The 15,800-nt window shown below is 40.6% G+C and overlaps 1 protein-coding gene across 1 annotated transcript; it reads left to right on the top strand.

Moving 5' to 3' along the window:
- The first annotated feature begins 630 nt into the window (after positions 1 to 630).
- On the top strand, positions 631 to 15,766 carry STOM (stomatin). The gene is made up of 7 exons (XM_082492841.1): positions 631 to 756; positions 7,270 to 7,373; positions 8,260 to 8,332; positions 9,196 to 9,278; positions 12,053 to 12,256; positions 12,724 to 12,858; positions 13,726 to 15,766. Exons 1-7 carry the CDS (start codon positions 708 to 710, stop codon positions 13,918 to 13,920), a joined length of 843 nt encoding a protein of 280 aa, XP_082348967.1. The 5' UTR covers positions 631 to 707; the 3' UTR covers positions 13,921 to 15,766.
- Positions 15,767 to 15,800: the final 34 nt, after the last annotated feature.

Genomic DNA, 15,800 nt, shown 5'->3' with positions numbered 1-15,800 from the left:
GCCTGTCCTCCCAGCAGAGGGGCTCCAGCCCTCACAGCATCTCCATGGCCCCAATCCAACAGGTCCATGTCCTTCTTATGTTGGGGGCCCCAGAACTGGAGGCAGTGCATACAACATGCATTAGCATATTACTCCTCAAATGGAGTGGCTAAAAGGTAAGTCTTATCAGTTTGAAAGCTGCTCCTTACTAATTCTGTTATGTGAGGCCATACCTCACCCATTAAAGACCATCAGCTTTCATCTGTACGTTGAACTAAGCGTGAGCCCAGGCCGCAGCTCGAACTTTCCTCGCCGCTCCCCACAGAAGGGGCTGCTCGAGGCCCCTCAGGCGTTCCGCCGCTCGCCCCCCCTCCTCCTTCCTCGCGCTCCTATTCCCGCTCCAGCCACATCTGCCTTCACTAACCCCCCTTCCCTGCCTGCTTCCCGTGGCCGTTTTCCAGCTGCTGCCCGTCTCTTGCCGTGCCGCTGAGGGGCGGGTGGCCCCCACCGCGGCCGCCCCCTCCGCATCCCCTCAACCCGCCTCGTCTCCTCAGGTGGCGGTGGGGAGTAGAGGAGGGCGCGCGCACCGCGCAACCGCCGCGGCCCCACCCTCGCGGGGCGGGGCGGGGCGGGGCGGGGCAGGGCAGGGCAGGAGTGCGCGACTCGGGGCAGCGCGGGCTCGGCCGTGGCAGTGAGGGGACGGCGGGTCGGAGGGGACGGCGGCGGCCATGGCAGACCACGAAGCGGGGATGGAGCCTAAGGGCCGGCGAGCGCAAGGTAAGCATGGCAGGGGGGGAGCGGGACTGTCCCCAAGGGGCGGCGGGGGCACGGCTCCTCAGCCGGTTGCTTCCCGCGGGTTCTCAGCCCCGGGGCGCCTCCCTGTCGTTCTCCGGCTTTCTGTTTCGGTTTTAATTATTATTTTATTTAGTCGTAGAGGAAAGTTCGCAGCTCCTTCGAAAGTTAATCCCCGCGGAAAGAGCGAGGAGCGGTTCCGCCTGGACCCCCGGGCGGCCTCCCGCCGTTCCCTCAGCTCTGCGGGCCTCGCCCCGGAGACCGCCGCCTCCCCCCACCCCGGCCCGGGGGCCCCCCCGCAGGCCGGGCCCCGCCGCCGCCTGCCCGGCTAAGGGCGGCGGGACGGCGCCCGGCGGTGCCGTTACCCGACAGTGCCGCCCGTCGCCGCTTCGCGTCCCTTCGGAAATAGCGCCCGGGGAGGCAGAGCGGCTTCGCCGAGAGTTGGCCCCAGTTGCATAACTTGGGGTTTTGGGTTGGATTTTTTTTTTTTTTTTTGGTGTGTGTATTTCGTTTTCCTGTACGGTAATTCGTGTCACTAAGGGGAAAGCTAAACAAATAATTAAGAGCAGAGTCAACAGAAGTAATCCCCGAGGCGCTGCACCGGTAAATGAGAACAAAAAGAATTTGGGAACTGGTTGTTTACACTGTTGGTGCTCCTCGCTTGAGCAAAACGTGAGATGGGTGTGACTGGAGAAGTGATCGAAGTTGGTGTATTTCCTCCAGTTGGGCAACGAATCTGTAGTCAGCTTTTACTTCCTAGTATCGGTATTCAGGTGGGCTTTGGTGTCTCGGTAGGTGCGAGTGTAACCCGGGTCAGGAAGTTTTGGAGATGATGCACTAAAATAATGCAACTACCAGTTTCTGCTGGAAGCTGGAGTGTTTTCTTGTCAATTGCATTGTTCAGAAACAGACTGCAGAAAAGTCGTGGTTTATTTTACATTTTGTCGTTTGCAACCGGAGGAGGAAATGTATTTATAAGATGGCTTTATATACAAAGGGTTTGGCTAGGTAATCTGAGTTGTTGTATAAATAACTGCGGATCTATTTGGGCCCCATGTCTAATAGCACATGCTAGCTCTTGTATCCTTGGAGAGGATATACATTTCATTCTGTAAGTATGTTAGTTATTAATACCTAACAGTGGTCGCTCTGATGCGAACAGTGTCTGGGACTCGGCAAGCCTTCCGCTTCGTGTGCTACGGAGGTTGTTTCTTCTGTAGTTACTGTGTGATGTGTTGTTTTGGAGGCTAAAGCTGACTACCAATTACTTTTGTCATAGTAAAGCGTCTATGGAGTAAATGGAATTAGATGTATTTTTGGCTATTAGATGTAATAATTTTGGCTATTTCCCATGTGAAATCCTTTGAGAAGCATCTGAAAAGATTTTTAGTTCTCGCTGAAAGTAGTATTCTTCATTATTCCTGATTGTTTGCTAACTAGCAAACGGTCGAATAACTGTTGTAGAATAACACCCTTCAGTCATTCTCAGACTATCCTGGATTTGACCGAGCAGCATGAAGGTGGAGATCTCTATCTAGTATTGCTTGCCTTGTGTTCAGTCCAGTTGATCTCCCATATACATTTTGTTTTAAATCTGGTGGGTTGTTTGCATGGCTGGGGGGGGAAGGTCCCTTCCTTTCATGGTAACTAGGAGGCTGGCAGGTTTTTGCTATTTGACAATGATGTGCTTGTTCAGACTTTGTGCAGAAGCAAATAAGTCGCAAGCAAAGTGTATGCCACACCTCAAGAGGTAATGAGAACTTCCCCCTTCCATTTCAGCCTCCAGCACTCAGTGTTTATTATAAATTTTTAATACTATTTGATGATCCAAGTGATAATTTCTTCCTAAAGTAACGGTAACTGTTCCAGTCAGCCTTAAAGGGATTGAAGGCTGATTCAATTAATTTTTTTTAATATTCTTTCACCTTGTGGTGTATTTCTTAAAGTGCTATGTAATCTCTTGCAGACTGTCTACAAATTAAGATTCTTCTGGTTAAATTCCAGGTGTGCGTTTTTAGTATGTTGATAATAAAAGAGCAGGAATATCACAGGTGTTTGAACTGAAGCTGTATGTGTATATGACAGAGTGGGTGGCACTTCAGAAAATCAAGCAAGAGACAACCAAAGTTTGGTAGCTGGAGTTACTGCAAGTTTAAAAAAAAAAAATAATGGACTTCCTGTTGTTGGTGCCTCATCAGCATCTGCAGCATGGAGAGCTGCTTCACAACTAATTTTAATTAAGCCTTGCAACTCTTCTATGTCAATAGTTGCTTTTAAATCATAGCTATTTGTGATAGTTGAAGTTGCTAAAAGAGGTTATTAAACATTTGTATTTAATAAAATATTAGAATACCAATTCCATTTATTTTCAAGTAACTGATTTAAGTTTAGGCTTTCTGGGTTTTATAGCTCGTATTCCGGTGTTGGTGTAGCTAGTTCAAATGTACTTTTTCAGACTGAAATTAATAATTTCTTTGCAAATTTAAAATCTCTGTGTTATGGGAAAAAATTAATTGTTCTATGTATGCTGCCTTTAGCATATTACTTAAACTGCTAGTTGCATATATCTACCTGCTGAAAAAATATCCTAAACCCAACACTATTTCTAAGCAAAAAGATGATACTTATGAATTGCTTGAGATTAGAACCAGTTTTTGCCTTTAACGAGAGGCCTAGCTGATATCTGGTATCTCTGTGTTTAATCCCTTGGAATTATATCATGTTTTGCAGCTCTCTAAACTCTATTTCAAATAAACTTGAAACTTTAAAACCTCCTAAGGGAAGAAAAAAAATGCATACCTATCTGAAAGAACATACCATTTCTGGAACATGGACTTTGAATGTATTGGTAGCATTGGGTGAATAAGTGGGGCTTTGAGCATCTTTTCATGGCCAACAGAGAATAGTTGAAATAGAATAGATGTTTTCATCGTTAAAGAATATTATTTCTTAATATAAACTATTCCTATGATTAATAACAGGTCTATGATTAATACTAACGGCTGTAATACAATAACTGATTTGTCTTTTTCTTTCATGATTATATTTTCTAGGCCTTGTCTGTGCAAGTCATAGTGCCTTTAAAATGAGGGACAGGTCCCAACAGTGATAGCTGTGGAGAAAATGCAATGTACTCTCCATGTTTTTAACATCATCTGTGTTTTTGGTGGTGTCTGTTTTTTGAAGCCATTACGTTGTTTTTCTCAGTGCTTTTTCAGCAGCTGCATACATTACAGTATATTAATATTTAAATATATATCCCCAGCAATTACTGTTAATGATCATGCGTCTATTGTATCAACAAGGTTTTAGTTTTCTTGGGTTTTGGTTGTTTGGTATTTTTCTTTAGGAGGAATAAATTGCATTTCTCCCTTCGAGTTTGATTGTAGTACCAGAAGTGTCGCATGGGAAGTCTGGCTTAGGGAGAAGCAAAACTGAGTTCTCTATTGTTCCCAGGCAGAGTTCTCACTACAAAAAAAAAAAAAAAATTCCTTATTTCTTACTCTAGTTCTCTTTAGCTAATCTTGAATGCTACAGGTGCAGCTAAGAAATAAAAGACAACCTTTTTATTTTTGTTTTGCCTCTGCATCACAAAATATGCTGTAAGTCTATTTTCAGTAGTTCTGCAGTTGTTTTCTGGGGACTTAGTGAAAAGAATATTTCTTTGAGCTGTTCTTTGACAGCCTCCCAAAAAGAAAGATACATTTTATCTCTGTTAAAAGGTATGTGTATGCGATGGGTGAAGGAGGGTTGGGATGCAGTCTGCTGTAGCCAGCACGTAGTGCTGTGTAAAATCTTTTTTTTTTTTTTTTTTTTTTTTTTCCCCCCAGTGCTTTGGGTGGGCAGGGATCTGCATCATCTGCAAGAGGTGCACCTGAGACTCTGTGTTATACCTGCCCCATCTCTGTCAGTCTCATTTCAATGCTGTGGAACTAGCTGCTATTTAGAATCCAGTGTCAATGAGTCTGGCTGAGAAACCTGGCAAGAATGGCCCATTGAAGTTGTCCAAGTCCCATGAATGAGATGTTAAAAAATTGCAATAAGAAAGCTCGTTCCACAGATTCCAAGCATGTTTCCTGGGTTTCATATAGTTTTTCACAAGACAGCATCTCTCTTGGTTTTTGTATTGTGAAATATGCCACATGATGGGATGATCTTTGTTGCTAAATAAAGTGTGTGCTTACTCAGTCTTGAAATTTTACATTATTTGAGTTGTGACTTCTACCTTCGTGTTCAACAGGGAAGCAAATGGATAATTATTTTTCTGTGCTGTAGCTCTGGTAAGAGCAGGGAGGTGGATGGTGGTGAAAACTTCATGTTAAAATGTAGAGTAGAACTGAAGCAGGATACTCAGCTCCTTTAGGTTTATAGAAGTTATTAAGTAAAAGCGAGAGGGAGGTGTTTTCCTTCTAATCAGTGTTGAGATAGTACTTTTTATAGTTTTAGGCTGACTAATACCTTGTTGCTAAATGAAAGGTAATGTTCTCTTCACTAATGAGTTTACAGGTGTTGCTTAATGCTGACAGCTGCTTAATACTGATATGCAGTCGGTAAGGTAAGGCAGTGCATTTCCTTGACTTTCACAGAAGACCTGGAAATTGCTCCTTTAATCTGGTATTTCCGCTACATAATAATAAACCTGGGGGGAATACCTTTAGCTAACTTTCCATAGAGGAACTTTAAAATGACACGTGATATGATGTGTCCTTAAGGGTTATTATACTGGGGTGTGACAGGGATACAAATTCTAGATAAGATAGCTAACTGGCTTCAGAAGCTTTGAGTAACTTCATAAAGTTCAAGATACTGTGCAAGACAAAAGCTTAGTATTCTCCACCACCTCCGTATTCCATCTTACTTGAAAGGCTGAGAGTAGCTCTAAGACCCACAATCAGTGAAAAAGACGACTGGAAGCATCAGCATTCATTCCCAGTTATTTTGCTGACTTCTGTGATTTTAGTCAAATACTGTGGATCTAAGTTTGCGAAATATATGCTATTATTTGCTATTACTCACTTGAAGGTTAGTGATAGGTAAAGACTGATCTGGCTCACTTCCCTCTTTATCCAAGGCATACACTGCTAATGCTGAGTGCAATTGTAGGTGCAATAAAATACTTACTCATGTTTCTGGAGTTGTTAAATCAATAAGTATTTTTCAAAATTAAGATTTTGTGTTAGAATAAAATGGGTTCTACTTGAAATAACTTAGGGTGGAGACTCAGAGACTTATTTCTTATAACTGGCCAGTTTTGTTGTACAAATTAAATTATAGTTGTGTTTGATGAATACAGAAAACATTTCATTATATAATTCCAGGTAGAACTAAACTAAAACTCCTCAGGTTTTTTAACGCAGTGTTGTTCTAAAATGCTGAATGCAGTCCATTAGATAACAAGATTCCAGTCCTTTAAGTATTTGTGGCATTGATCAAGTTAGGATAACGTTTGCATATTTGCAGCACCGTAAGGGGGTATTTACAGTTCAGCAAAATCAGGAAGTGTGGTCCTGAAGCAACATTCTTTCATCTAAATGTCAGAATTTTGTTTTTTCTAAGCTTTGTGGGTGCTTACTAGCATTTTGTACTTTTGGCTTTTTAAAGGTTGGAGTGAGAAGGATAAATTTCAGTATCTCCACAGTAGGATTGTGATGGTTGTGAGTGCTCAGTTTTACCCTGGGATATCCCCACTTGGCAGTGGGCTCCTGGCAGCGTGTTAGGAGTCTTAGCTGGCAGGATAAGAAACTTCCTATAGCTTTATGAATGCTTCCCAGCATGTCTGCATCTTGTCATGGCGCATTGCTTTTTTTAGCTGTGTAGCATTTGAAACCACTAGCTCTTGTTATTTGCACCTTCAGTTGGTGTCACTTCATGATAGAGAACTATCATGTTTGTTTTCTAAGCATAAGGAGTCTTTGGCCAAGGAATACTTTAGCTGGGCATGAAATAAAGTCTCTATACTTGTACCACATCTTATCCTATTTCCTAGATACAACAGTTCTGAGAATTGTGGTTTTCTTAGATCTGCAGCTATGACAGCTGGAACGTAAATGAAATTCTAAATGTCCTGTCACTAGAGTTGATAGGCTATGGGGTATTTGCATGGCACTCATTAAGCAAGTGTTGCTCTGACTTCCTTGGACAATAAAAGAACAGGATTTCTACTGCTGCCTATTGGTCATTCTGCTAGAGAAAATTGGGGTAGAGGGAGGCATTTGAGAGTCTATACTTAAATATTAGCATACTTAATTCTGCTTAAAGGTTACCTGGAGCATGTCCTGCCCTAAGCTGTCTTGCGCAACTTCTAGAGACTAGTAAAAATGAAAGTAGAATTTGGCTTTTAATTTGACTTCTGATTTAAACCGAGTGAGTTTGGCCAGAGGAGTAGTGCTAACAGTGGCTTATTTCAAGGAATATTCAACACAAATAACATTATAGGTACTTTCTTTACCGGGCACTTTTGGTTTTAAAAATTTGAAAATTTCCGCTCTTCTCTTGCAGATGACTCTGATACTGGCCTTGGTGTATGCGGATGGATCCTGGTCATCACTTCACTTGTTTTCACTGTTATTACATTTCCTGTATCAATCTGGATGTGCATAAAGGTAAAATCATTCACTGCCAAGTTGGATTAAAACTTTAAGCAATGCAGATGCAGTGGTTGTTATTGTTCTACCTTTTATTTATTTGTTTTAAACACAAACTAATCTAACTTTATTCTTTTTTGAACTCTGGCAGACAGCATATAGCAGACCCCAACATTTCAGTGCATTAATCTTCAAACAAACAAAAAAGTGCTGTTACAGTATTTAGTCAAAACTACTTTTGCATTGACATCTTTACTACGTCTACCTAGTTGTCATTAGTATATAAGCTAGTTTGAAAGATGAGACTAATTGCAAGAATGCATAATTGCTCTGGGAGGAATGGTATTTTAATATTTTTTTCTAGGGGATCTCTCCCTGTACATGTATGTGTGTCAATATGAAGTATGTAAATATAAGTATCTAAGTATGTGCATATATGTGGCTGTATGTGACAGATTTGTAGATACTGTGTCATCTGTGACCACTTTGACCTTGATGTTTTCATTTTCCAGACCAGAAGAAATAGCTTCTGCTTTACTTTGGCTCATATACCACATCAGAATTAGAGCTGGAAAAATCTCACATATACTGTGCTTTGTTTTGTTGTTGCTAGGATATTCCTGATGGCTGCTTCTAGTGCTTTGTCCTGCCCAGATGACATGTTGTTGCTTCTGCTGTTGATAGATGGTGCCACAGTCTGAAGAATGTTTCTTGTGGAACATTGTCCTACTTGCTCCTTTTGCTGTTTGCTTTTTGACAATAAAGTTTAGGCTAAAATTCTCAAAAGCAACCAGTATAGAAATGTGTGTCATATTTGAGACTCAAGACTGTCTTAGTGTGTATATAGTTTGCACTCCATGTAGCTTCTGGAAACCCTTGCATGACATCCAACTATTTATTACAGATTATAAAGGAATATGAGCGAGCCATCATATTCAGGCTTGGACGCATCTTAAAAGGGGGAGCAAAGGGACCAGGTATGTCCTGGAGAGCATTCTTAATATTTGTTCCAATTAAGTCATTGGCAAAATAATGGCTGTCTAGAGACATTGCATTAGACTGGTGAATTGATTTCTCAATAATTTTGTAACTTCCAGTAAGAGGATATGTTATTTTATATGGAGAGAAGATAGTAAACTAATTATCTGTGAGCCTTTCCCAGATGGTCTTCAGGTAGAATCAAAAGCACGGAATGTAAAGGGAGGAATAATGGCATCAAATGTGCCATTTTAGAAAAGAAGTTTAGTATGTTAATTAAAATCCAAATGGCCTGAAAGCCTCAACATTCTTCAAAAGAAATAGAAGCAATTATATTATTTGATAGTTTTGAAAAGTTTCCTGTGTATATTAGAAATTTTGATGAGATCTGAAAGAATGTTATTTTCAGCTGTTGCTTCTGTTGCTCAAAGTAACAGAAAGGGGCAATAGCTTCTTCCTTCATTTTCATCCAGGTTTTGCAATACTTCCACATTGCTGTAAAGTTGAAGAATTACAGTGATCCACCAGAACAGGAGATTGATAGTTTCCGTGTGCCAGAATTGGGCTGCACAATGTGGGACAGACTTTCAAAAGTAGCTGTTAACAGTTTTGGGTTTTTTTTTTCCAAATGTTAAAGATCTCTAAACAAGTGTAGACATGAATAAATTGAAGTTTCTCAGCATACTTTTTTGAAAATCTTCTCCTGGTTTGAAAGCCACTAATGAATGTGGTGCTGAGCTCATTACAGAGAGGGCTGTACCGCTACAGTGGTTGGATTTAAGCTTATTTCAGTAGCAAGTTTCATCTGTTTTAATGACCTGTTTTCACATCTTCTGGAATGGATTTTTTTTTTTTTTTACAGGTTTGTTTTTTGTCCTGCCCTGCACAGACAGCTTTGTCAAGGTTGATATGAGGACCATCTCTTTTGATATTCCTCCCCAGGAGGTGAGTTTGCACTTGCCTTTCTTATCTGCTAAAGATTATTTGTTTCTTTCACTTTTTTTCCTTTCCCCCCCCTCAGTATTGGGTAGAGTGTAGTTTTAATGTAGATTTCTTGTGCAGGTTCAATGTACTATGGAGAATATGTATATCTGTTAGTAACATCATTAAATAAGAAAAGATGGCTGAAAGGAAACAAATTATGCTGTCCTCTAAGGACCAAATAAGATAACGTAATTCTGCCTAAGAGCTAGAATGGGAGGGGTTTGGAATGAAGACTGCTGGACTTCATGCAACATTCTCTAATTGTTTCTGTGCAATCTGAAAGATTACCAGAAGCAGCAGTGACCTTTCCTATGCCAATTTATCTAGACGTATCAACAAGCTACAATAACAGGATGAAATTATTATATACATCAAATGCTATTAATGGCAACTCAGGGTAATGGTCTACTCTCTTATGTGAGTTTTGTGTACGTGTTGCTTTTGTGTCCTGCTGTGCACAGGAACATTATGAAGGTGTATTGCACCCAATGTTGTCTGATGTCTTACAATTTGAAGGTCCTAAAGAACAAAAAAACCTACTTTTATTTCTAGTCTCTTTTTCCTTGGACATCCTAATTTTTTAGCAGAATGTCTCCACAGCATTAAGCTAGCTGAAATCAGTGATGCCAATTCAATGGATAACAAAAGAATAAAAAACAACTAGCCCTCTAAAAATAAGTTAGTGAACAATTGTATGTTGATAACTGTGTCCTCCATATATCTGGTGCATTTTCCAAGACAAAGATACTTGCTGCAACCTGTCTGGTGCGTCTGTTTTCTGTCATATTTGCTAGTTGGTTTATTGCTCATAATTAGTTATAGATTTAGACAAATGGCAACTGTCATGGTATACTCCAAAGGCTAATTGGTAGAAACCTAATCACTGGCAGGCAAAATGCGCTTGCAGCTGCTGATGTGCCATTAGTGAAGCCCTCAGTTCTATAGCTTTTCTTTTGGCTTGATTAAATTACGCTTATGGTTTAGGTTGGTTTGTTTTCAGTAGGTAAAAGCAGAAATGTATTTTTATTTGTACAACATGATTTCTGTGCGTGCTACTCATTCTTTTTTGTCCTACGCTATTATGAAAAGCCTGCTAAAATAGGTGGTTTGGGGAAGGACAGAGCAGGTAAGTCTTGAAGGTTAAGTAACTCACCTGTCTCTCTCTCTTGTCAAGTAACATAATAGCAATTGTCTAACATGGAATTAGGACACCTCTTCTCGTGGTCGTGTGGCATCTTTCAATCTCTTTTTAATTTAGCTTTAAAATATAATTAATATTAATGCTTCTTTCTGGTATACCCTCTTCTAAATCTTCAGGAATACCTGTCTTTATCTTTGCAGGTACATCTTTTGCTTAACATACAAGTGTTAAATTCAGTAAATCATTTGAATCTAGCTCTGAGCGTGTTCACAAACTGGATTTCCTGTGCAACTTATCTAGAAATCACCACGTACTCATTTAGTAGCAGAAGGTGGCATTTCAATCGGAAGTACCTCCAAGAAGGACAATGAACTGCTCAATGATAACGGAGATATTTCTAATTAAATATTGAAGTAAGGCTGACACCCGTGCAGATGAAATACATCAGGCCATTGGGACAGGCAAAACCAATGTTGTAAGACATACTTCAGTGAAATCTTCCAGTCTTTTCTGAAACATCCCATGGGCATGGCTCTCTGTTTCTCTAAGCTTCATTATACATAGACATCCTTTCTCACAAAGTTTCTGCAATTCTGTCAGGTAACTTAGACAGCCGCTGCAGTGCTGGAGTCTCTGGCATTGGCCATTCCTGTGTTACGGAATAAGCAGTAATTGAGAGCTGCCTTTAGCTACAGTCCCACCTGCAGTATGGGAAACAGTCATTTGTGATGTTTCTTTGAAAGTGCAGTTGAAATACACTCTTCCCTTGCCTGCTATTTAAGTAGGCTGCCTGTTTTGCCCTCTCTTATAAACTGACACACCTGCAGAGTTACGTCTTCCTAAATCAATGATCTTGTGACTGAAGTTAAATGCAAGTGAAAATCTAATGTGTCCTGTATTTGAAATTATACTCATTATTAGCATTTTTTCTCTGTACAGAAACATTAAATGAGCCTCTCTCACAAATGTTTCCAGTGTGTGCTCTTAACTAGAGCACTTTAACCCATTTTGAGTGTAGTGGTTCCTTATTCCCATCTCTGCTTTACAAACAAAACAACTTTGAGTGCTAATGTTCTGTTACCTTGGTCCTTCATGAAGCATACCTCTTGCGTTTCCGGACAGTCTGCCTCTCGCACAGCTGGTACCATAGTCGGGAGGATCTACCTGGTTATGATACGTTTCTAATTTCAGAATAACAGGTTACTCTCCCAGATGAAAAAGCATGTGTTTCAGTGTAAATTATTTCCGATTTTTTTTTTTTTTTTCCCCTGTCACTTGTATGTATTGCAGACCCTCTGAATTGGAGGAAGTGAGTTAGAAATAATATTTATGGCAAAACGAATGGAATGTCTTTCAATGAGAAGTGTTCTAATCCCATATTTAGTCTTGGCTTCGCAGAGCTATACTGGAAGGCTTGTGCATCTGTACACAGAGATGTTCACGTGCAGCATACATATATAAGACCTTTTGTTTTCAGGATAGTTGCTTTACCCTGGAAAAACTAGGAGCTTGTCTAGTAAAACAAATATGTAATTATCATTGTATTCAATAAATATATGCTTAATTATTATATGCTTTCCCCATTGCTTTTTAGATCTTGACCAAGGACTCTGTGACAGTTAATGTAGACGGAGTAGTTTATTACAGAGTTCAGAACGCCACCCTTGCTGTAGCAAATATCACAAATGCTGACTCAGCCACCCGTCTTCTAGCACAGACTACTTTGAGGAATGTTCTGGGGACCAAAAACCTCTCTCAGATTCTCTCTGATCGTGAGGAAATTGCACACAGCATGCAGGTATGAGCAGCTTTACCTAAGCAATCCATCAAACAATTGGTTAAGTAGCAATCCCATGGATAACTTACAGGTCAGGATTGATTTTTACCTTCCAAGTGATAAGTCAAATTGTGATTTGGAGGTGCATAATAAAAATTAGTGACTAAAGCAATAATGGACCAGTGAGGCCAGCAAGTGGGAATGAGGGATACCACAGAGCAGGGCTTCCTGGGATCATTATGTCAGTACTCGGCTGTTGAAGGAAATTATGCCACAGAATTCCTTCAATATATTAATCAAGCTCTGGGGTTTTCTTGTTAGTTTACAACAGTTATGCTTTTATCATTATCAAATCATAGTATAAATACAAAAGCCCTTAAATTCAAAGCATTGTAAGATAATTCATTTGGTTTATTGGTCGTTCTTCAAATTTGGACATCTGTTTGCAGCCAGGTAGATGGCTTAATTAACTGTCCTGCCTTATATAGGTCACACTTGATGAGGCAACGGATGATTGGGGCATTAAGGTGGAACGTGTGGAGATCAAGGATGTGAAATTACCTGTCCAGCTGCAGAGAGCAATGGCAGCAGAAGCAGAAGCTGCCCGGGAGGCGAGAGCTAAGGTAATAACGTTTGGTTTGTTTTCTTTTTTTTTCATGAATAATTTAATGTGGTAATGTAGAGGATGAAGATTTTCAGCCAGATTGTGTTGTAGCAAATAAGAGCGCAGGGCGGGTGCTTGAGGTTTGAGGTTTTTCACTGAGGTTTGAGCAGGTGAGATTTCCTTCAAAAATGCAGAATCTCAATTTTCTACCACACTCCCAAGAAAAAAACAAACAGAACGGTTTTGAGGTGGTTAGCTGGAGCCTGCAGTGAATTAGAAGCCAAACTTACTTCCAACTTTTTCCTGACTAGCCCTGATTTTGGGCCAGTCCTTTGTTTTCTGTTTGTTACTTCATATGAGAAATAAAACAGCTGTAATACTTAATTTTGTCACACTTAAGATGACTGGTGATCAGTTTGGTCATGACATCTTATTCCTTTCTGAGGTGGGAGAAGGTGATACTAAATATTGAAGTTTGGAGTGAAAATCTTCAGGGGCAGTTAAGAGCTTTAAGTAAAAAGTGTTTTCAGATATATATGGGGAATGTCTTCTGTTTTTAAGAGGCAGTGCTGAAAGAAGCACAAAAGAAGATTGTGAAAACACGCACCCATTGTACTTCCAAGACATGGTGCCAGCTTTTGTCATTTGGCATCCTGATACTGAATGGTAGGAACACTCTCAGGGGGCCATGGGAGCAAACAGGGGTCGCTTATCCCTGAGCGAGAGAAACAGCAGAACCAGTGAAAGAACATGGCAAGGGGAGGTGACTCCATCAAAATGATAAGCAGTGTCTTTAGTTTATGACTTAAGGCTGAAGTCATCCTAGAGATTTCTGGTTTATTACTGTGCCAGAATTAACTCCATTTCATTCATTTTGCTTCCCCAGGTAATTGCAGCTGAGGGTGAAATGAATGCTTCCAGGGCCCTGAAAGAGGCATCCATGGTTATTACGGAGTCCCCTGCTGCTCTTCAGCTTCGTTATTTGCAGACCTTGACCACCATTGCTGCAGAAAAGAACTCCACCATCGTCTTCCCATTGCCCATCGATATGCTGCAGGGCATCCTAGGTGCAAATCGCTAGATAGTGTGGGGCGAGAGAGTTTGGGGTGGGTTTTTTTGTTACAACAAATCTTTGCAACGCTGAATTCCCTGTGTGTTATAGCTTATGGTGGTGTTAACAAAGTGGATTTGCTGAGGAACCTCTTATGTTATCCTAAGTGTATTATAAAACTTATATGTAATATTTGTGAATATGGACAATCAAAATATTTGGAATTTGAAAACCTCTCAAAATGAGTACAAGCAGACTGTGATCTCAGATAAGTGTGTATCCATACCATCCTGGAGGGGACACCTTTAATCTGTAACCTCCTGTTTCAAATAGTGCATGAAACCATCTGTGGTGAAGACCAGATGATCCAACATTTGGAAAGAGAAGTATTCCATTTAATAAATGGGTCTGTAGCCCTGCCAGGGAAACGGAACACCCCTAACTGTGTTCTCTTGGGCTGTAGCTATATGTGATGAAGTCATTGGATTGGTTCTCTAGCTCACACAAGGAAAAGTAATGGAAGTTGATACAGGAGTGAGAATACTGTACTGGGTACTTCTGAAAATCGGACTCATACTCCCTAAAATCCCCCATTCACAGGAAACAGTTGGTGGAACTTTCCACCTCTGTTCTGCCACACAGATGCCATAGTTATGGATACAACACGCTTGCGGTTGCTGACAGGCTGTTCTGTTGCTACGGTGGTGTGCCTGTATAGATTTATGCTTCTTTATTTATGCTTCTTTAAAGCACCAAGAAGTTGTTGGGTGCCCTTTGGCTTTTTTAAATCCTTTTTGAGAGACAAGTAAAGTACCAACTCCTGCATTTTATCCAGGTCTAAAACCTGCTTCTCTGGGAAGTAAGATCTCTGTCATTAGTGGGGGGTGGTGACGTTTAGCAGAAGGTGCTGTACTGTTTATATATCTGTTCTAACTAATTAGTGATTTACATGTTGATGCCGCTTCTGCGCAAACCCATAGTATTTGTTGTGACACTAAGGGCTTATACTTAATATCAAAAGTAAGTGATCTTCAGCTCATGTAGTCTTGAGCTGCAAGTCTGTTAAACTGTATGTCTATTTTGTACCTGTTTAGTAGATGTAATTACAGATTAAAATGAGAAGAATTAAGAATCTACATGGGGGGGAGGGCCTTTAGGCTACCACCATTGCCGAGTTTGGCATTTGGTCTTTAATCACTGGGAGGTGGCAATGAAAACAAAAAGCCAAGATCAAGGATGTAAGTTCCCTTCTCGCACTGGCCACCATAAAGTTCCTAACTTTTTTTTTTTAATCACCTTTCTCCTAGGATGAGTTCGGTATTGACAGGTATTTTAGTAAGGGCAAGGTCTGTTTACCTGTGCCTTGACACGCTGTGCCTTTCTCACCGTTAGGAAACTGTTGGCGCTTGAGCCAGTTGGTGCTGTTTCTCTCCTGCCTGTTTGCTGTGAACTTTTTTTTTTTTCCCTGTGCATCATGAAAGCAGTGTATCGGTCTGCGTGTGTTTGTCGGTACTTCAGTTAATGTGAGCTGACCTTGACTTTTTGCTGGGAAAGGGGGAAGGAATAGGGTTAATAAAGCTGTAATAGTTAATGTTATTGTGCTCACGCACTTGAGGTGGGAAATAAAGGAACTGCACAGCTTGAGGTGGTTCCTTGGGGAAGATGAGTGAATCGGTAACTCCCACTGTGCTGCTGTAGATAACCACCCCTGTGAATTCTTGTTGACACCACCAGCACACTTTTTGCTCTCATCCTGAATAAAAAAACATGCTGTTTACTAATGAGTGACTTTCTGAAAGAGTAGAATACTGTTTATTTATCGGGGTCTTAAGTGCTAATAATTCTGGTGAGAGAAAAGCAAAACAATTCCAAAACCCCAAAAATAACTTCTGTGACCGTTTAGTAAAAAG

Source organism: Vanellus vanellus (assembly GCF_965231255.1).
Source record: "Vanellus vanellus genome assembly, chromosome: 18".
NCBI classification, from domain to species: Eukaryota; Metazoa; Chordata; class Aves; order Charadriiformes; family Charadriidae; genus Vanellus; species Vanellus vanellus.
The sequence above is the reverse complement of the archived record's forward strand: the minus strand, read 5'-3'. Positions and strand labels throughout refer to the sequence as shown.

Bases quoted from the DNA above. Each gene is read 5' to 3' on its own strand.
- STOM (XM_082492841.1), top strand. From the start codon at position 708: ATGGCAGACCACGAAGCGGGGATGGAGCCTAAGGGCCGGCGAGCGCAA. The intron at 757-7,269 runs GTAAGCATGGCA...CTTCTCTTGCAG, and splicing joins TAAGGGCCGGCGAGCGCAAG to ATGACTCTGATACTGGCCTT. The intron at 9,279-12,052 runs GTGAGTTTGCAC...ATTGCTTTTTAG, and splicing joins TTGATATTCCTCCCCAGGAG to ATCTTGACCAAGGACTCTGT.